Here is a 23,270-nt window from a genome sequence, read left to right as displayed (position 1 = left end):
TCTTTTTCAGGTTCTCAATTCTTCTCCATTTCTGTTTTGCAATATGTACGAATTTACTTCATATATGTTCGTCTCTTTTTTACTTCGATTTTAATTGGCCAAATCAAGTGAAATATGTTTGTGTTCTTGCAGCCTTTTAAGCATTGTCATGGCTCGCCTAACCGATTCTGTGAAGGACATCAATGAGTCGAAGGATTTGTGAAAGATAACAGTTAGGTGTAAGCATATATGATCTGTAACAAGTTCTTGAAACAAAGAACACATAGAGATGGTTTTATGGTTTTTGTTGATTTGAAGGAAGTATTTTGTTTCCAAGTTCTAAAATAATTATTCTTTCTATTTTTTGAAGCGTGATATTATTCAAGCTATTGTACCTACTTATTTGGTTTCAAAATTCAAGTCATAACTTGCAGCTGGAAGTTCTTATAAGTCGACGAATCATTCTTACAAATTGGTTTTCTGTGCGTCAACTTCTGTTAAGAAAACATACCTTACTGACATTCCTGTTTACTACCTTTCCTATTTGAATTGGATGCCATAGATGAAAGAAGGTTAGAGTCCAATGTTTTGGTTAGTGTTAATTGTACTGTTTGTGATAGAAACAACGGTAATTGGAATCAACAACTACAAAATCAAATCCAAGAGATAATTTCTAAAAAGAAGAAACGGCGGTGCATTTGAGATATTTGTTGTCACAGTGGTAGCGATAAAGTTAAATTCTGTTGTTGTATGTGATAATTGTTATTGAAATTATGTTTGATTTATGATTTGAGCTGCGAGATTGACGAGGAAAGTGGTGAACTTGGTTTGAATTTGTTTTATGGAATTGTTTGTATGCACAAGTTTTTTTTAATAATGGATGTTTAAACGACAATTTTTCGCTTCCTTTTTGAAGTTTCTTGGCATCGGTTGAATATTGAGATTAATATACTATATAAAATAATTACTTCTTGATATATAAAGTTTTTAATATAATATATAAAATAATTACTTCTTGATATATAATTTTAACTTAAATCAATTATAACATGACTAATATATAATTTAGTGGTGTTTTAACTCTATTTTTATCTTAAATCAGTAATATAATAGGACTAATATACAATTTTCCTATTTGATTTGAAGCTTGGAAATAATGGTTATACTTTTTGGATTATACAAACCATATTTCAGGTAACTATTGACTATTTTTTTTAATCAATGTAGTAATATTCAGCGAGACAAAAAAACCTTTGTATTGATATTCAGTATTTAAAATAAAAAATGTAGAAGTTTAATATTCAGTATTTGAAATTAGTATTAATATTCAGTATTTAAAATTAAAAATGTAGAGTATTTGAAATTAGTATTAATATTCAGTATTTAAAATTAAAAATGTAGAAGTTTAATATTCAGTATTTGAAATTAAAAATGTAGAAGTGGATAAAAGATAAAATATAGTAGAGTATGAAAAAAAAATTAATTGATGATGATGATAAAAAATTAATTGATGAAGATGATCCTATGATGGAAATCATGAAGATTGTAACCTCTATTTTGTTATAGGTTTTTTTTAGTTATTTATTTTATTTTTTATTGAATAATTTGATAATCAATAATTACAGGGTAACAGCCCATATTAATAGATGCATTGTATCGATTCATGATTTTTTTATGGCTTTTTTATTCCATCTATTTTATATACCTAAATATTAGTAAACGCCGCATTTTAAGTTTGACTTTAAAATTTGAATTATTATAATCAATGGAAAGATATTTATTAAATAAAAAAAGAATGAAACGTTTCTCTTGAAACTACAAACACATTCTCAATAAAAAAGAATGGAACGTTTCTCTTGGAACTACATACGTAAACTTTAAAAATAATTTATTTCTTAAATTGAAAAATATATGGAACACTTAATTAGAAAGAATATTTACCCAACAAACAATATCATAACAAACCAATCGTTAGTCGGTCCAGTGGTGATTGGCGCTGGTCTTGGTAGGGAGAACCACGGTTCGATCGGCAAATCAATCAATTTATGATGTTTGTACCTAGACTTTATTAATAAATTAAATATTTTATTAAGACTTATTAATAAATTAACTATAATCAAAACTATGATTAAAATATAATAAATTACATTAACTATACTACTTTAATAATAAATATTTTATGATGTTTTTCTTTTTAAAATTAGTAATATATTAACTATAATTAAAACTAATATTAAAATATAATAAACTATACTAAAATTTCAATTTATAAAAAAATGTTAGTGTTTTTTTATGATAAAATTGTATCATTTATACTAAAAAAATATTCTAAATATTTGTATATGATAAAAGAACATGAGACAATTATGATAGAAATATACATAAATTTGTTATGAAAAATATAAATTTATCATTCCTTTTATATTTCTAAAATTATATATTATCATTTTATTTAATTAATACACATAACATAAAGTTTTATCACCACATCAAAAATAAATTCTCCCCCTTTATAAAAACGTAAAAAGAATGATAAATTTATAATTGTAAATTTTAATTATGATAATAATATATATTAAACGTAGAAACTTTTAAACATTTGACGGGAGCTGTCATACATTTTACGTTTGGAAAAAAAATGAGCTAATATCTCAAATAGATTTAATAAATTTTATTATTTAACTATGTTTAATTTTTTAATTAAAATTACTTTTTTTTTAAATTATAGTTTTTTTATATTATAATAATATACATTAAATGTATATATTTTTACAATTATACATTAACATTTTATTTAATTAGTACACATAATATAAAGTTTTATCATCACATCAAAATAAGTTTTGACTCTTTATAAAAACGTAAAAAATTAATACATTAATTGTTATACTTTTAATTATTATAATAGATATATATTAAACATAGAAACTTTTAAGTATTTGACGGGAGATGTCATACATTTTAGGTTTGAAAAAAATGAGCTGATATCTCAAATAGGTTTGATAGATTTTATTCTCTAACTATGTTTAATTTCTTAATTAATTTTTTTTAATTATAAAATTATTTTTTATATTATAATAATATACATTAAATGTATACATTTCTACAATTATATATTATTATTTTATTTAATTAGTACACATAACATAAAGTTTTATCAGCACATCAAAAATAAGTTTTGGCCTCTTTATAAAAACGTAAAAAATATATCAACTTTAATTGTAATAATTTTAATTATTATAATAATATATATTAAACGTATAAACTTTTAAGCATTTGACGGGGTTGTCATACATTTTAGGTTTGGAATAAATGAACTAATATTTCAATGGCCTCTTTATAAAAACGTAAAAAATATATCAACTTAATTGTAATAATTTTAATTATTATAATAATATATATTAAACATAGAAACTTTTAAGCATTTGACGGGGTTGTCATACATTTTAGGTTTGGAATAAATGAACTAATATCTCAAATAGGTTTAATAAATTTTATTCTCTAACTATGTTTAATTTCTTAATTATAATTATATATTTTCGTAAACTTATAAAATTATATTTTTTTATATTTTAATAATATACGTTAAATGTAAAAGATTTTAAGCATTTGACATAAGTTGTCATACATTTTAGGTTTGAGAAAATGAGCTAATATCTCAAATAGGTTTAATAATTTTTTAGAATTAATTATTTTGGATTCAACTGGGGTTTGTTAACTCATATAAATTGACGGGTAGATGTGAACGTATCTATGAGATACCAGCTATTGACTAATCATTTTAATATCTATCTTTTAACTATTTTTTTGTTGTTGTTTTATAAAATCAAAGTTATAAAAATAATTGTACGATTTATTATAAATAGAATCAATGTTAAAAGTTTTTACATATTATTAATATATAATTGAAACTACGTGAATATTTATGAACTGTAAAATAAGTTATATTAGGTTAGATATTCCAAACACATTTAATTAAAATTTGATAAATTATTATAAATTATAACTATATTAATGTTATCCAACTGAAAACATGTGTCATACTTAACAATTTTGTCTTCTCTGTTTTTAGTGATGGACAATTGTATGTTGCAATTTCAAGAGTTACTACCAAAAGTGGTCTAATACATGACAAGGGGAATGTCTCGTGTTCGACCACTACAAATGTTGTATAAAGAAAGTTTTCCAAGCATTTTGTTATAGATGGTAATTTTTTTCATCCTATCTTTGTATCTGTAATGTCACACACTTTATTTATTTTTTCAAAGTTTTACAAAATCGATATCTTATTTTATACATTTCACAATGCAGGTATATGATGCAGGTTTTGTTACTGGCTGGTTCCGATCATTTAAGAAGATAACATTTGAAATTTGTACCATCTATATATTTATTGTTTTACTTAAAGAGCTAAAAATTTAATGTATTATTAGCTCTTTCATGGTTAAATATTATGTTTTTCGGATTAACATAGACTAAAAATTAGTTGCATTTTGGTTAAACATATATATTTTTGATATATATAAAGGAACTTTACAAGTCATAATTAAATACATGTAATGTGAAATTCCGACCAGACCCGTGCGACAGCACGGGTTTCCTACTAGTTGCATTTAATTCAACATAAATAATATGAAAGGAATATTGAAATCGGTGTAGTAAATGCATTTTTATTTTTTCAATAGTAATATGGTGGATGTTCACCACTTTAGAAATATCCTAATTTAAATCTTAATTATACCTTTTTCATTTTCCAACATTTTTTTTTTAAATTTATCCAGTATTCACTACAAGAAATCTTTGAAATAGCCAGGGGAATTAGCCAGGGGTAAATCTTCACGCAAATAAATGACTTTGCTTGGGGTAAAGCCCCTCGCAAACCACAATTTCAAAAAAAAAAAAACAACATTTGTATACCTAGGGGATACCCGTCGCAAATAGAAGAAGAGGGAAATTTTGGTTTTCAAAATCTGCATTGCGAGGGGATACCCCAAGCAAAATAAAGTGGCGCCAAAAAGAAAATTTGGTGGACAGCTAATGCAGCATTTAGCGAGGGGCATCCCCAAGGAAATAGCAGTGCTGATTTTAGCGAGGGGTATCCCCTCGGAAAAAAGACAGTATTGTCTTATCAACTGTGCTAGCAGTCTGCGCGTGCAGTCCCCAAATTTCAAGGTTACAATTTGCGAGGGGTCCCCCCACGCCCCATTGGACCGTTTCATTACCGACGGGTCTCCCCTCGCTGATATCTGAATTAGATCCGTTGCGCATTAATTGGACCGTTTTAACATTATTATTTATCTTTCTTCTTCCTTTTAACAACACAATTTCATTCCTCAACTTCTCAATCTCATCCCTCTCAATTTCTCTCAAAACTCCATTCCTCTCAACTTCTCAACAACACTTAAGGTAAAATTCTCCTCAACTTACTCTCAACAATAGTATACATTCTTTTTGATTTCATATATAATCTAATTTTCGTTTTTTTTTTACAACAATTGAATCTTAGAAGACAGAATCTTGGAATAAAGCTCTGATATTTTGAAGGAAATTTTAAAAGTCTACACCAAAGTTGTCTTCAAATAAGGTACATATAAAATTTATGAACTTTTTTATATGTGTTTATGATAGAAGTGTATATATATAGTGTGTATGTTGTTATATATAAATTTTCTGTGTGTTTGTTATATATAGATTACACTTTAGATTTTTTTTTGTATGTGTTTAGAATTTTTTTTTAATTTTTTCGAAATTAAATTCTATAGTTGCTGATTTTTGAAATTAATAGTTTAAATATAGTATCAATATAAATAATATAATTTATGTTTAGTATTAAAAATAAGATTTTGTTTGGTATATTTTTATGTGTGTTAGTAAATATTATAATCTTTATTTAGAAGATTATTTAAATATTAATTAAAAAATACGATTTTTAAATATTATACCAATATTATTTAAAAAATATTAGCTTTTTTATTTTGTATTAATAAAAACAGTCTAATTTTTATTTAAGTTTAAAAACAGTATGTATACTTAATAATATTGTAACAGTACTATGTATAGTTTAAAAATAATAAGTATATAATAGTTTAAAATCAGTATATAATAGTTTATAATCATTATAAAATAGTTTATAATCAGTATATTTAAAATAAGTATATAATATTAAAATCAGTATATTAAAATCAGTATGTATAGTTTAAAAGGAAGAAGTATTTAAAAAAAGAGTATATAAATTTTGTATAGTTAATATTATTATATAAAAATACAGTATATAAATTTTGTACTTTTGAAATTAATAGTATATATAAACAAGTAAAATCAAGTAAATATATTTTAAAAACAAATATTTTTTAGGACTAAAAACAAGTATATAGTTTATGTTTAGAAAAAGATAAATATTGAAGATAATTTTATTGCATATAATAAAAAATAGTATATAAAAACAATATATTTATTAGAACGGTATATAAATAAATAGTATATATGTGTTCATATCTAACAAATTTGTGTGCTTTTGTATATATATATATATTTTTTAAAAGCAAGTATGTATGTTTAGGATTAAAAACAAGTAAATATATTTTTAAAACAAATATTTTTTTAGGACTAAAAACAAGTATATAGTTTATATATGATCACATGTATATATATTTTTAGGACTAAAAACAAGTAAATATATTTTAAAAACAAATATTTTTTAGGACTAAAAAATATTTAAAGACAATATATTTATTAAAACGGTATATAAATAAATAGTATATATATATATATATATATATATATATATATATATATATATATATATATATATATATATATATATATATATATATATATATATATATATATATATATATATATATATATATATATATATATATATATATATATATATATATATATATATATATATATATATATGTTCATATCTCACAAATTTGTGTGCTTTTGTTTATATATATTTTTTAAAAGCAAGTATGTATGTTTAGGACTAAAAACAAGTAAATATATTTTAAAAACAAATATTTTTTTAGGACTAAAACCACGTAAATATATTTTATATAATATGTTTAGAAAAAGACAAATATTGAATATAATTAAACATGATTCACATGTGCAGTATGGAACATTACCAATTCTATCGTAGTTGGATGTACGATAGAATGTTTCCTGGACGACGTGGGCTTAAACCACTTTTTATGGAAGGAGTTGCCGCGTTTCTCTCGTTTGCGTTTGCTCAAGAATGTTGTCGCAGGGAAGGAGGGGTAAGGTGTCCGTGTTTAAAGTGTGGTTGCAGAAATATTATTAGTGATCCTAGTGAAGTGAAACGTCACTTGGAAAGAGTGGGTTTTAGGCCAAATTACTGGGTTTGGACATCTAATGGGGAAACAATGCAGGAGATGAGTAGTGAGGCTTCTAGCAGTCAAACACATATAGAACCAGATATAAATAGTGTTGATCCAGGGAGTAGTTCATCACAAATGCAATATCAAGAGCAATTTAATCTCGTCGAGGAGATGTTCACTGACGCATTGGGGGTGAATGTGGCGTATGATGAACCACAAGACTTAGATGGAGAAGAGCTCCCGAATGAGAAAGCTCAAAGGTTTTATCAGTTGTTGAAAGAAATAAATATACCATTGTTTGAGGGGTCTTCTGACTCTAAGCTATCAATGTGTGTGAGACTTTTGGCTGCAAAGTCAAATTGGAATGTTCCTGATCAGTGTTTAGAATTCTTTGCGAAATTGATGTTGGACGCGACTCCTGTGAAAGAAAACTTGCCTACAAGTTATTATGATGCAAAGAGGATGGTGTCGAAGTTGGGATTAGAAGTAAAAAAGATTGATTGTTGCATTAGAGGTTGCATGTTGTTTTATGACAACGAATTTGGTACAAATGACGGGGAATTGGAGGAATGTAAGTTTTGCGAGAGTCCGAGGTATTTAGTTAGCAGTAAGGGAGTTGACCAAAGGCAAAATCGCATTGCAGTGAAATCTATGTTCTATCTACCAATAATACCTAGGTTGCAAAGAATGTTTGCATCAATGCACAGTGCAAGCCAAATGGCATGGCACCATACAAACAGAATTAGTTCAGGCATGATGCGACATCCATCTGATGGCGAGGCATGGAAACACTTTGATAGAGTTCATCCTGAATTTGCACTTGAACCTAGGAATGTCCGACTTGGATTATGCTCAGATGGTTTCACTCCTTATAATTTTTCAGGAAATGCATATTCTTGTTGGCCAGTTATTGTTACCCCGTACAATCTCCCTCCTGAGATGTGCATGACGAAACCTTACATGTTTTTGACATGCATCATTCCGGGACCGTCGAGTCCAAAGGCGGGAATCGATGTTTATTTGCAACCTTTAATTAATGATCTAAAGAGGCTGTGGGTGGGAGCGTGGACTTATGATGTGTCTCGTAAACAAAATTTTAATATGCGAGCGGCTTTGATGTGGACAATTAATGACTTTCCTGCATATGGCATGTTGTCTGGATGGGGTACACATGGTAAAATGGGATGTCCGCATTGCATGAATCACACAAAGGCGTTTACTTTGGAATTTGGTGGGAAAAGTTCGTGGTTTGACTGTCATCGTAGGTTCTTACCTACCAACCATGAATTTAGAAGGAATAAAGATGCTTTTAGAAAAGGAATAAAAGTAAAAGATCTACCTCCCCCTCGATTGTCATCGACTCAAGTATGGAATAATGTTTGTGACCTACCAAAATTCACAGACTATGGTGAAGCACGTAGAATTAAAGGATATGGGGTTGACCATAATTGGACAAAAAGAAGTATCTTTTGGGACCTCCCATATTGGAAGTGTCATACCCTAATTTTTGACCCCCCTGAGATGGCATATCTTCAGGATTTTTCATCAGGTCAAGACAAGTTCCCAGAGCAGTCACTTCTCCATCTGGTATCCAATCGAGGATGCTCAAAGACAAGAAAGCTCAGGCAAAAGATCAATCAATACAAGGATTAGTCCCTAATACAGTCATGAGGCTCAAAGACTTCACTTTTCTCATCTATGATTGATTAGACATCCAGTCATATGAGTACAGGTTTACTCAGGTCACCAGACTAGGGTTTTGAGCCTATCAAGGACTAAAATCAGGGATCACTTTTGGGAAACCCTAAAAAGCCTCAGGGAACCATTCAAAGACATCAATCATCTTCAAATAACTCATATTACAAGATCTACTGGACATCACACTTCAATTCAAAGTCTACAGTCATTATTTTCACATGGTCGACAAATTAGGGTTTTGACCTAATTCACCAAGATAGTTGACTTTTAATCAGGGCATGAATCCAAAACTCAAGACATGATTCAAGAATCTCTACTACCTAAATATAATCCATTTACATCATTCATTTGAGGAAAAGATCTTGTTTCTACACAAAAGCCCAAAAATTCACTTTGTCAGGAAAAAGTCAACTGTGAAGGATCATCATTGACTTTTAAGGTTTTTGGTCAAAAAATGACTTTCAAAGATCAATATCATCAATATATGGATGTCAAAGTCATTTGACCAAAGAAATTCAAAGAAATTCATCAAGGAGCGAAAAGTCGGGAATTAGGGTTTTTGAAGGCATGGTGAGAACTCAAAATTTCACCTACACAACTCAAAAAACTTCCAACATGAAAGTTGTAGATCTTGCAAAATAAAACAACATCTTACAAAGGAACTTTTTTCAAAAGATCAACCATTTATGAAGTTTTGGAAATTTTGAAGTTTAGGTCATAAACACTTAGAAATTTTTCTAAGTGTTTTAACCTAGTTTTCATCCAACTTTGGGCTCATTTTTCACAAATTTCCCAAATGATTCTGAAGAAGACATAAACTAATGATTTGAAGTAGATGTTTAGGGCTTTCCAAATTGTGTTCAACCTTCTCCAAATTCAATTTGAGCTAGGAGTTATGCTTGTTCAAAGTTGGCCTCATGAAGTGAAATTATAGGTCATGTACAATTTGAAACTTTGCAATTTTGTGCATTTTTGCTTCATTAAATGATGCTACACGACCTCTAATACATCTGAAGACATGCCATACATTCAAATTCATCATTGCATAAGGATTAGAGAAGATTCCCAAAAAACAAAGGCATGTGATTATGTAATGATTGCATTTTTGAATTTATGGCAAATGGTGAATCATCAAGGAATCTTGCTCTAAGCCAATTAGAACTCTCCTCTGAATCAGAAATGTTCCCTAAGATCATGCAAGATCAATGGTTGGGGAAGCTAGCCCGAAAATGCATCATTGCATTTGGGATATTTTCAAACTTTCTTCATGGCTAAGAAACCAAACTCACCTCATTAAGCAAGCTTACTATGATCAATTACTCTGAACCAATTCCCTATAAATAGAGGCCTCATTCTCATTCAGAAACCACACCAAAGAAACTCAATTCCTTGCTTTCTCTTTCTCTTCTCATGCTTATTGTTTTTCAAAGTTCTTTGGCAAGAAGAATCGTTTTCTTCAAACCAGAGCTCATCTTTGGAAAGTAAGCATTCTAACATCTCAAGGGAGGTCATTTGAGGTGATCCAAGCACCTGGATCACTTCTGTAAGTGGAGGAACACCATTGTTGCTCTCACTTTGGAGCATTTGCAGTTGGAGGTCCATGGAGTAATTCAGGAGGTTCTGAGCCAAGCCAATCATCCAGGCACATTCCTCAGGTCATAGTGAAGCTAACCAGATGGCTGCAGCTCATCTGTAACTCAAGAATCAACACCCTCCATGTTCACTTGAAGCTGAAATCGAGGGAGGACCATAGAGCAATTCAGGAGGATTCAAGCTCCAACAAGCATTCAGTTAGCATCATTGGGTCTCAGGGAAGCTATTGAGATCATTCATTCAAGCCCAGGTGCTCTCAATCATCCTCACGACCTCCATTTTCAGAGGTAAGTTCCTGAACCTCACTTCTCTAATTTAAGTACTCTTTGTGAAATAGCTCGATTCTATCTTGTTCAGCATCATCAGAGGATTGAAAACCCTCTATCATCATCCATTTATCTTGCAGTATAGTCATTTAATTTGATTTTGAAATTTTAGGGTTCTTCACGATTTCTGGTAAATTAGTTAGATGTAGTTAATATTAATTCATGTTAGTTACATATTTAGAATCGTGAGTGAATTTAGAGCAAGTTTCATGTTTACATCATTGCAAATGGTTGAGAGTTGAGAGAGTTCAGAAATTTGAATTGATGGAGCTTGAGGTTGAAGACGAAGATGGAGGGTGGCGCCATTTTTCAAATCTCTGAACAAAGTTTGTTAGGCATTCCCTTAACGACTGAACAAACTTGCCCTAGTGGCCTCCCATACGCCCTTAGTATCATCATGCCTCAAGTCTGGGGTTCGAATCCCCCTCGCCCCAGACTTTTTGATTCTTTTATTTTTCAAGGATTTGCAACTTGTTTTGAAACATAACCAAATGAAGGCAAGTCACTATCACCACACGCGCGTTGGCTCAGTGGTGTTTGTTTTGAGTGTGTGGCCTAGAGGGCGTGGGTTCAAACCCTCCAAGGGCCAAAACTATTTTTTTAACACCCAATTTCTTTCATTTTCTTACAAACTTCACATATTTATTTAACCTATCAAATTAATTTATTTTCACTTCATTTTTCACACACTTATCATTTAATATACCTATTTTGTGAATAATCAAAAAAATCATAAAAATATTATGTATTTCTTGAATTTTAATTAGGTTTAAAATAGTATGTTTTAGGTGTTTTCTTAAATACTTTAATACATATTTTCACTTTGTTTTAACCTAAATCATTTTATAAATAAAGTTTATGATAAAGCCCTAATTGTTTAGGTCTTAATTAAGTAAAAATCTTTATTTTTTACTTTAATTAAGTTGACTTTTGTCAATTCTCAAAACTGTTTTCAATCTCCAAATAAATCAAATGATTAGGGTTTTCAAACAACAAAACCTTGTATCATTCAAAATCATTTTCAATTGCTTTTACACCAGTACTGTAAAGTACTGGGCCTCTAATAGAGTGTAAGTCCCAAAAACCTTCTCTTCTTAGCTTGTTTTCAAAACTGTATTTTCAAAATCTTCTTTCTGTTTTCAAAACATTCTTCTGGTATTTGAAGGGCATTATTCCCGGTGAAACTCTTCAGATACCCATGTGACCTTTGTCCATCTTCACTTCTTCTGTTTTCAAAAACCATTAACTGTTTATCCTATATATTCAACTGTTATCCATCAATTACTGGTAAGGCTCTGTACATACTTCTTCAATGGCCTCCACTCCATCCAGGTTAGGCTTTACAAGCTTTCAATTTACAGTCTTTATTTAAATTACTGTCAAATATAAACTGTGCATATATTAGTTTAGAACTACGTTTGAGTATAAACCTTAGGACAGTTAAACTATATATATATATTATAGGAATATGACCTAGGATTGAGAATGTCTTCCCGGTGAAGGCTCTTTCCTAATTAGAGATCTGTAGTTCAAACCCCCAAAATGAATTATTCCCGGTGAAACATCTTGGTAAAAACCTTAGAATCCAAATAATAGGACACATCCACCCAAAGAGGAATTATTCCCGGTGAAACCTCTTACCCATTTGCTTAGAGCCAAAATAAGTTCAAAACCACATAAGCTTTCTCTTGTGCTATAACAAGGACCCTCGATTAGCCTCCTCTTGGGCTTTGTACAAGGACCCACAGGCTTCTTAAAAGCATTTCCAGCTTCCTCTTGAGCTTGTATACAAGGACCCATCAGGTTTCTTATAAACATAGGAACAGGTCTTTAGTCACCTTTTAGCCTACCCTGGTGAGTTTCTTCCAATTTAAACCAGACTGTAAACAAGCTAAGTTTGTCTCAATTTTGCATTGAGTACACCTTTTGGAATGAGAGACATGGACAGTCTCTGTCACCCTTATCTTCATCAATCTTCCTTAGCAGAGTCTAGGATCCATGTTTGATCATCCTCAGCATTGAGTCAGCCTTCATCTTGGGCTTTAAACAAGAAGTCTCCACTAGATAATCTTTCTGCCATTCATTTAACACCACCCCCTGGAAAGGGTTAGCCTCCAACAGCTATCTAAAATAAAATCCCTGGAAAGGGTTAGCTTCCACACATTCCTTCATTTTAATAAAAACCCCTGGAAAGGGTTAGCCTCCAACAGCTGTCTAAAATAAAATCCCTGGAAAGGGTTAGCTTCCACACATTCCTTCATTTTAATAAAAACCCCTGGAAAGGGTTAGCCTCCAACAGCTATCTAAAATAAAATCCCTGGAAAGGGTTAGCTTCCACACATTCCTTCATTTTAATAAAAACCCCTGGAAAGGGTTAGCCTCCAACATCTGTCTAAAATGTCAACCCCCTGGAAAGGGTTAGCCTCCAAAGTCAATTAATAAACAGTCAAAAAAATAAAGATTCATTTCTCTTAGGAGATAATTTCCCCAAAAGAGTCAAAACCCCTGGAAAGGGTCAGCCTCCAAAAGCATGATAAAAGTCAGTCTTTAAATAGACAAATTCACCAGCTGAGTCAAAATCCCTGGAAAGGGTTAGCTTCCAAAGAAAAACAGTCTTTTTAATCTCCAGTAGAGTTAAAACCAACAAAAACAGTTAGCCTCAACCTTGGGCTTCATACAAGGCACCAAACAATAAAACTCCCCTGTCAAGAGTCAGCCTCAACCTTGGGCATTGTACAAGGCAGATAATAGAGTCTCCCCAGTGAGTTCTTCATCATTCAGTAGCCACAACCTTGGGCTTTGTACAAGGCAGATAAACCATACTTTCATGTGTCAAAGATTCCTAACACTTAGGATCTTTCCCCATATAGTCATCCATACTCAATTCATTTATTTAAGAGTCCGCCACAACCTTGGGCTTTGTACAAGGCAGAAAATAATGTTTTCCCTAGCAACAGTCAGCCACAACCTTGGGCTTTGTACAAGGCACACAAAATAGAGTCATTCATCAACAGTCAGCCACAACCTTGGGCTTTGTACAAGGCACATAAATAGAGTCTCCCTCAATAGAGTCAGCCTCAATTCTGGGCTTTGTACAGAACACTAAAATACCCTATAATTAATCCTCAATGGAGTCATCTCCCAGAGTCAATAATATTAATTAATCAATCAAAAAGCCTCAAGCTTGGGCCTCATACAAGCCAGCTAAATTCAAATCTTTTATACAGTAGATAGACATAGCTTATCTCTATAGAGAGATATTTTTACTACTCTACCACATTCAAACAAACAAACATTTCAATTTCAATTTCAATCAAAGTCTCCCATTTAGGACTCTGAAAGACATGCTCTGGCACATCCCCAGACTTATACACTTTCCCTAATTTGGACGAGCATCTTTCTTTCATTTAAGAGGCATCTGACTGGCATACTTGCACACACAAGTAAGGTCCCCCTCTTGAATGAAATGAATTCAGTTATTCTGTCACTCTTTCAAAATGTTTGTGGTAGAATAGTACAAATACCTCTCTGTAGAGATGATTTCATGTCTCTTTACTGTAAACAGAGATTTAATTCCAAGCTTCAACCTTGAGCTTCAAGCAAGGCACCAAAAACAAACAATTATTTTCCCTAGTTAGTTCCCCGAACTACATTAAGCTCTGACTTCCACTAGGGATATGTAGGCATGAGGTTCACAAGGAATCTCAGCGAGCTAATAAAATACCAAAAATAGTCTGTCTGTCTGTCTGTCTTTTCAAATCAAATCAATTCCTTCTCCTAACACAAAGGAGAAACTTTCTCAATCATTAGCAGCAAACACAATCACAATGACACAGAGAAGGTTCCTGTAGAGTACTACAGATATGTAGGGTGTTTAAACACTTCCCTATGTATAACCGACCCCCCGGACTCCAGAATTTCTAGTCTAGGTGAAATCCCCACACTTAGCAAACTCCTAGGGTTTAGTTGAGATCTTTTTTCCCCTTTCCTACTCGTAGGACAATAAGAAAGTTCGTGTGATATCGTAGGAAGAACTGAAATAAAATTCATCCCGCCACGGGCGCATTCTCCTTCCAAATTTCGCGTGAAGGGTCTAGCGTGCCGTCCTCCCAAGTGAAACGGGGAGGTAAAAGAAAACGACACCACAGAAAAATGGCGACTCTGCTGGGGATATAAGTGTTAAAAACCTTGGTTTTTCATCCAAACCAATGGTTGACCTGTTGCTGGTCCAGCCCCAATGAGGAATTAGGGATGCCAAATTCCCCCTCAAACAAGAGAGGTCCTGCCTAACCTCTGTGTCATTTCATGTGTTTGCTGCATTTATATTTGTTTATTTTGTTTATTCTGTATCGGGAAAGGGCTTGATTCCCCCTTGTGGTGAGAAATCCTATACCCGGATTTGAGTGCAACATAAGATAGGATGGAGGATGTCTTCCCGGTGAAGGCCCTCTAATCTTGGTTTCCAAGTCTACTCTTGGGATTTGCCTGGCTGGTTGTGATTAACTGCGCCAGTGCATTCCGAGACTGATTTGTACCAGGAGGACCTAGAAACACATTAACCCCACTTAAAGCCTTTTTTTAGGACGTAGAGCGGTGATTACGGAAGTAATTGTCACGCAGATACTACACTCAGAGAAAACTCTCTTATAGATACCAATCAACGTATCTTTAAGGTTGAGCAAAAACTCTGAGATCCCTAGAACCCGTTCTACAGGTACAAAAATCCTTATCCTTAGTTTACCATTGGGGCGGGGATTGCGTTTGGACTTCATGACCACTATACCCTTCAACGCCATGTTTGTTTAAAACTCTTGTGTGTGCATTCATGCATTCATGCATCATTCATTAATAAACAACTAAAAACAAAAAAAAAAGAGTCTTTTTCGAGTCGTTTTTCAAGGAAACTAAATAACGAACGTTTTGAACTTCAGAGAAAGAGAGAAACGGAGAAAGGACTTAAGGATCTATATTATGGATTACGGAAGAAAGAGAGCTAGGAAATACACCTTCAAGATTCCCTAGGTCGAGGAACTGGGAAAGCTCGGAAAACTGGTGGTCAACCCCCAGGCTTTCAAGGAGAAGTATGGAAAACTTCTGCCTTTGCTCAATACCAACATGGTGGAAGGGATCCTTCCCACCTTGGTACAGTTTTACGATCCAACGTATCACTGCTTCACCTTTCCAGATTATCAGCTCATGCCTACGTTAGAGGAGTACTCTCGTCTGATTGGAATACCCGTGTACGCGCAAGATCCGTACTCCGGTTTGGAAAAGAATCCTGACGACATTATCATTGCTGCAACTACTCCTTTGAACGTAGTCGACATCAGAACTCATATGATGAGTAAAGGAGGAATTCAAGGATTGCCCTCCAAATTCCTGTTTGATCAAGCTCGGTACTTCGTCAGCATCCAAGATATGAGCGCATTTGAGGAAGTCTTGGCTTTGCTTATCTACGGATTGTTTTTGTTTCCTAACATTAACGATTTCGTCGACATCAACGCAATTAAGATCTTCTTAATTGGAAATCCAGTTCCAACCTTGCTTGCGGATGCTTATCACTCTGTGCATTCAAGAAACCTGCAGCGAGGAGGATTAATCACATGCTGCGTACCGTTGTTATACGAATGGTTCGTTTCACACCTGCCAAAGTCTAGCACTTTCTGGAACATGAGGGATGGCCTTTACTGGTCACAGAAAATCATATCTCTCACCCATACAGACATTGATTGGTGTAGTCCTGACAACGACGAAACCAAGATCATCTTCAGTTGCGGAAGTTTCCCCAACGTACCCCTTATTGGAACTAAGGGAGGAATCAGTTACAATCCAGCTTTAGCCCGTCGTCAATACGGCTATCCCATGAAAAACATTCCAAGTAACATCCAATTGGAAGGTCTGTTCTTCAAGAACATCGACGATCATGGCAACATGCTGAAGAAGGAAATTGTCCAAGCCTGGCGTCTTGTTCACAGCAAAGGGAGAAGATTGTTAGGAAAACATCTTTGCATCTCCCTGGATCCTTACCTTCAATGGGTACGCGTCAGAGCATTCAAGCTCAGGATGCCATATCAACGTCAAGAACCTATTCCCCTAAGGGGACCAATCTACCTTTTCTCCACCGACGTTGAAAAACTGCAAGCGGCATTAAACAGGGTATGCCAAGAAAGGAATGCTTGGAGGAACAAGTATCGAATCGTCAACACAGAAAACGTTGAGATTCATAACATCCTAAGAAGGAAGGATGAGTTACTTGAAGTGCTTGATCGACAAGTGACACAAACGTCACTTTCTCATCATATCCCTCCTGCTTCCTGGATCATCGATCAGCTCACGTCAGAGAACGCTCAGCTCAAGAAACAGAAGAAGATGTTAGAACGTGAAGTCGGCTCATCATCAAAGTTTTAGAGTCCTTTCTCTCAGTTTCTCTGTATTTCCATTTTCAAAGTGAGTAAAAACGGCGTTTTCGCTTAATTAATAAAAGTTTGATGTTTCATAACGTAATTATGGTGTTTCCTTGAAAAATATTAACTTAATTGCATATCATACATCGCTTTAGTCGTACGCACTGACACGAGAATTGTCGCGGATCTAATAGTCACTTTCCTTTCTCCAGAAAGAGAGGAGGAGAAGGAGGTGAACCAAGACTTTCAAGCTGTCTCATCCATACAACACTCGTTCAAGTCGCAAGAAAAGAATGGAAGACTTTGAGCAAGAGAATGAAGAACTCAGGGAAGAGATTAATACTCTCAAAGGTACTGTTGAAAGACTCAATAGTATGGTAGAAGCCCTGGTAGTTGCGCAGAATCGACCAACGCCAGAAGAACCACAAAGGACTGTGGTTTCCGAGATTGTTTCTACTCCTGTTCCTCAATATACCATGCCGCCTGATCGACCTTGGGGCATGCCGTATAACTTTATTCCAGAAGGGTACATACCTCCAGCTTCTGAAGCTCCAAAAGTCACCATGGATATGCGTCCACCGGAGGGTTACAAACCTCTGGAAATTGAAGTTCCAAGAGCAACGACAATGGGTTACACACAACAGAATGCTGAGATTCCGAGATCTGCTGTCATGACTTCTCCACAGCCCATTATGCATACTTTTCCCCCGCAGGGCGGACAAGTATATCATCATGCTCCCAGTGAGGATGCTGGCGTGTATGAAAGATTGGACGAGTTCCAAGAACAGTTTCTGCAAATGCAGAAGGAACTCAAGACTCTCCGAGGACAAGATCTATTTGGAAAGAATGCTGCAGACCTCTGTCTGGTTCCAAATGTTAAGATTCCTCACAAATTCAAAGTACCAGAATTCGAGAAGTATAAAGGGAATTCATGCCCACAAAGTCATCTTGTGATGTACGCTCGAAGAATGTCAACTCAGACTGATAATCAACAATTGCTCATTCATTATTTTCAAGACAACCTGACTGGTGCTGCACTCAAATGGTACATGAACTTGGACAGTTCAGAGATTCGTACTTTTCGAGACCTCGGAGAGGCCTTCGTCAAACAGTATAAGTACAATCTGGATATGGCTCCCGACAGAGATCAACTCCGGGCCATGACTCAAAAGGATAGAGAAAGCTTCAAGGAATACGCTCAGAGATGGCGTGAAGTTGCTGCTCAAATTTATCCACCACTTGAAGAGAAAGAAATGACAAAAATCTATCTCAAAACTTTGAGTCCATTTTACTACGGACGAATGGTTGCAAGTGCACCAAGTGACTTTACCGAGATGGTAAACATGGGTGTGCGTTTAGAAGAAGCAGTTCGAGAAGGACGCTTGAACAAAGAACCAGAATCTTCTGTTGGTCCAAGGAAGTATGGAAATTCTTTCCAGAAGAAAAAGGATCAAGATGTCAGCAATGTCTTGCACAAAATCAAGAAGAAATTCCAACCTCAAGTTGCAACAATAACTCCGGTTGTTAACTCAGCGCCAGCTTATCAACCTCAGGTTTCGCAACAACAAACTCAACAAAGGTCGCAGCAACCTCAGCAGCAGGTTCGACCTCCAAATTACAACAATCGGGCTCCAAGGTATCCTGCCTTTGACCCCATACCAATGCCGTATGCAGAATTGTTTCCAACATTACTGGCAAAAGGACTCATTCAGACGAGGAGTCCTCCAAATCCTGCAAACAGTTCCTCACCATGGTATAAGGCTGACCAATCTTGTCCCTATCATCAGGGGGCACCAGGTCACAATATTGAGGACTGTTTCTCTTTCAAGATTGACGTCCAACGATTAGTGAAGAGCGGAATGCTATCCTTCAAAGATACTAATCCAAACGTCCAAGCAAATCCTTTGCCGCAGCATAAAGAAGCTTCAGTAAATCTGATAGACCAACACCCCAATGTCATTCAAATCTACGACATTCGTCAGATAGGGGAAAATCTTGTCAAGATGCACGCTAGACAAGCTGGGTACGGTCATGTACCACCTCACAACTACTTCACATGTGAAATTTGTCCAAAGAATAATCAAGGATGTGCCGTAGTTCAAGCTGCATTACAAGAACAAATGGACTTGGGATGGATTCAACATATCCGAGTCAGAACTGAACATGACATCAACATGGTTCAAGGATGTCCAGGGGAATACAAAATCTACAAAGTTGAAGACCTTGAAGGATCGGTAGTCAGGTTCCATAAAACTTTAAATGGACTTGCCTACTTTGGAACAGATTTCCACGCTTACAGTAGATGCAGAATTTGTCGAAGAAATTCACGAGGATGTTTGCGTGTTCGCAACGACATTCAAAAGCTGATGGATGACGATACCATTACTGTTCTTGCCAACAGAGAAGATGACGAAGTCTTTACCGTATCTCCTCTGTAATACGGTGAACTGACTTTTTATTAATCAGAATGTCGCGGTAAGCAAGAGTCGCCACCGACTTTTATTTTATCCAAACAATATTCGGAAAGGCAAAAAGAAACAGAAAAAAACCTTTTAAGAAATCTAAGTTCGGGGGGTAATTTATGCAAAGGGAAGGTGTAAGGCACCCTTTGCATCCATGGTTTTCCATGGGCTCTTAATTGCTTTGCTTGCTCGTTTGTTTAGAAAAAATAGATGAAAGAGATAGGGACTTTAGCTCGCAAATGAGCGTTGCCCTTTTGAAAGATTATGAGAAAGAATATAATAAAAAGGTTTGAGCATTGCAAGGCGATTAGGGGCAATTACCTTAAACTCAGATGATAGGTCTCTTTTTGCCTTTCAGAATGAAAGGGTCTATCCTTGCCATAAGAGGGCAAGAAGCCTTTCGTTTGGAGGTTGAAGGGTCATCGAAGCATCCTTTGCCATAAGACTGTCCCATGCCATAGGAGGGCAGGTAGTCTAAGGCAAGGATCAGAATAAGCCATTTTTCGTTAGGCAACCAGAAGATACCTCAGCCTTTTTCCGTAGGCAACTTCCGAGGGTCGAGGTCATATTGTGTATCGAAGGCAGCATCATTTAGGGTCGTATGACCTTTAGTATTCGAGGCAGCATGGCTGAGGTATCTTCGAATTCGAGGGACGTGGCTTATTCTGCAAAAACACAAAGGCAACAGGCAACAAGGCAACAGGCAACAGAGAGGGTTACCCAAAAAGCGTGCGTGTGTGCATCAATCACGTGATTATGTTCAGATAATATTTATCTTGTAATTAGTGATTCTAATTGATTCAGAGTTGCACTCCCTAAATTACTAACCACGCAGTTATAAAATAATAAAGGGGAAGGGGACAATGAAACCAGCGGATCCCCAATGGGGTTTGACACAAGTAATAAAAGGCATAAAATAAAAAAATAGGGTTTAGGGTTACCAATAACGTAGCTTTGGCAATTGACAACCCTGAAAAGGAGGAAGAACAAGAAGGCAAAGTACAGTGAGTGCATTATTAGTTCAGAGACAATCAGGGTTAACCCTAATAAAATAAAAGATAAATAAATTAATAATGAATAAATAAATAATACTTAGCTTCGATTTGGATTTGATCTGATATGGTTAGAGTCAGAGGTTGCTCAGAGGTGAACCCTGAAACAAAGGCAAAGGCAGAAAAATAGATGAGTGTATACACAGTTCAAATAGATTTTTTAAAAGGGTAAACCCTAAAATCAAAAGGAAATAAAATAGACTTTTAAAAATAAATATGGTACTTAGCTTTAAGTCTTAATCGGGCGCGTAGTCGGAAGGCGCTTGAAGAGTAACCCTGAAAAGGCATAAATAGAAAACATTCAGTGTAGGGCATGATCTTCGTAAACCCTGATTAGGGTACGAATTGACAAAGTTTGATAGAAAAGTAAAATCAATTGAATCCTAAACCCAATATCAATGAATAAAAAGTTAATTACAATTTAATTAAATAATTTGAGCAAATTAAATTACTTTAATTAAGAAACACATTATTAAAATAAACAAATATATTTTTTTCATGTTTTTATGAGAAAAAAGAATTTTAGAGAAATTTTACTTTTGAAAGGACATTAAAAATACAAATAAACAATAAAACAAATTATATAAAAGAAATTAAAAAAGAAGAAACTCAGCTTGGGTTCAATGAGGTAGGCTGGTGGGGTTCCATGGTGTGCTTGAGCCCTCACAGCCGTTAGATCTTAGTAGTTGATGATCAAATGGCTAGGGATGGGGGTGCATGGTGCTCCTTTAAGATGGAAGCGCATGTAATCTGCAGGAGAAGTATTTGAAAAAAACATTGCAAGGGCCAGGGATCGAACCCTGGACCCTTGGGTAAACACTAACGCTTATTACCAATCCATCTGCCTGCGTCAACTGTTAAAGCAATGCAAACACAAGATACTATATTTAAAACACGCTGATTGGACGAAACATGGCGCGTTTTTTGAATGGTCCAACAAGATGACGGCACGTCATCATCTCCTTCATGAGAATACTGTGAAACCTTTTCGCAGCGCTTTTTACCAGTTGGCTGTAGAAGGCCCATATCTATTACACCTGCCCACGTAAAAACCCTTATACAAGCATCAAAACAAAAAAACAAAACCATATTCGTGATCGTCGTGGCCATGCGAACCACATAATACCTGTATAAAGTCCTAATTCGTCCTAAATCGAAAATCCCCAAAATGTAACCCTAATTATCAACAATGGCGTACGGTGATATATGGACAGAAATCAACAATCAAATGCCCAGAAACATTCAGAACTCAACAATAAACATATTTATACGATTTAAACAATTGAATGATGCATTAATCACATAAATCGAAAGTAACAAAAAGATGCAAACCGTAGAGGCTCAGGAGCGTATTTCTTGATGTTTCAGGGCTTGATGACGATTACAAATCACTCAGTAGCAAGCCAGGAACGTCATGGAGTGCTTAGAATACCTTTAATCTCCCTCAAACTCGAAAACACCTTTGAAGCTTTCCTTGGTTTTTTGGACTCGGGTAAGGGCTTTAAGCTGCAGAAATTGTGAACCCTAGGGGTCTGCTAGGCTTATGTTTATATAGGGGAACATATTAGGGCAACCAAACTGGTTTAAATCTTTGTGGATCTTTGATTGAATTTTTGAAAATATATCATTGAAATTTGATTTGTAAAAGCTTCTAAATATGTTCAAATTTGTTTCAATCTTTCCACTTCCATCTTGCACGAATTTGTTATGATTTAATGAGAATATTTGATTGATATTTGGCTTAAAATTGGAGAAAAAATCATATCTTTTATTTTTATTATTTTACATGATTAAATTATGATTTTTAATAAATAAAAACCATAAAATATCAATAAAAACAATACCAAATAAAAAAATATTTTTCTGGGACGTGCATGGGCCTAAAATGAAGTTTGGATAAAAAAAAACATAGGCCCATTTGGAAATGTTTGGAGTTTTGAGCTTTTGTACAGGAGAGTGTGTTTAGGAGCTTTATGTACTGATTTATATTGGGATGAAGAAAAAATGTATGGGCAAATTTTGGGGTATGACAGCTGCCCCTGTTCAATTATCTTAAACCTGAAGATGTAGAGTGGTTTGTATGCCAGTCGGTATCTGAAGGTGGAAGATGATTGAACACTAGAATACCAAGAAATTTGCCCTAGCTGAAGTAGGGACTTTTGTCGGAAATGGGCTTCAAGATGCCATCCGGCTTGATAGACCTGAGAATTAGAATACGTCGTAGTTAGACCGTATCTGAAGAATATACTTAGGATGAGTCGTACGTTAGACTGAATCCACTTGGAAGTATTTGTTGGAGATTGATCGTGTCAGCACCGTTCGTAGTAACTGAATTAGATCTTGGATTGTTTCTGAATTGTGTCTTGAATGAGTGTCAGAAGATGGGAGTTATAAGAATGTTTCAGAAGTC

General features: G+C 34.2%; 1 protein-coding gene across 1 annotated transcript; it reads left to right on the top strand.

Annotated features, from left to right (window-relative positions):
• Positions 1 to 7,142: 7,142 nt before the first annotated feature.
• Positions 7,143 to 8,649, top strand: LOC131598513 (uncharacterized). The gene is made up of 2 exons (XM_058871107.1): positions 7,143 to 8,499; positions 8,591 to 8,649. The coding sequence occupies exons 1-2, from the start codon at positions 7,143 to 7,145 to the stop codon at positions 8,647 to 8,649; spliced, it is 1,416 nt and encodes a 471-aa protein (XP_058727090.1).
• The last annotated feature ends 14,621 nt before the right edge of the window (positions 8,650 to 23,270 follow it).

Source organism: Vicia villosa, linkage group LG4 (genome assembly GCF_029867415.1).
Source record: "Vicia villosa cultivar HV-30 ecotype Madison, WI linkage group LG4, Vvil1.0, whole genome shotgun sequence".
Classification (NCBI taxonomy): domain Eukaryota; kingdom Viridiplantae; phylum Streptophyta; class Magnoliopsida; order Fabales; family Fabaceae; genus Vicia; species Vicia villosa.
The sequence above is the reverse complement of the archived record's forward strand: the minus strand, read 5'-3'. Positions and strand labels throughout refer to the sequence as shown.

Coding starts and splice junctions, on each gene's coding strand:
- LOC131598513 (XM_058871107.1), top strand. CDS start 7,143: ATGTTTCCTGGACGACGTGGGCTTAAACCACTTTTTATGGAAGGAGTT. Junction 8,500..8,590: donor GTCTGGATGGGGTACACATG/GTAAAATGGGAT, acceptor CTGTCATCGTAG/GTTCTTACCTACCAACCATG.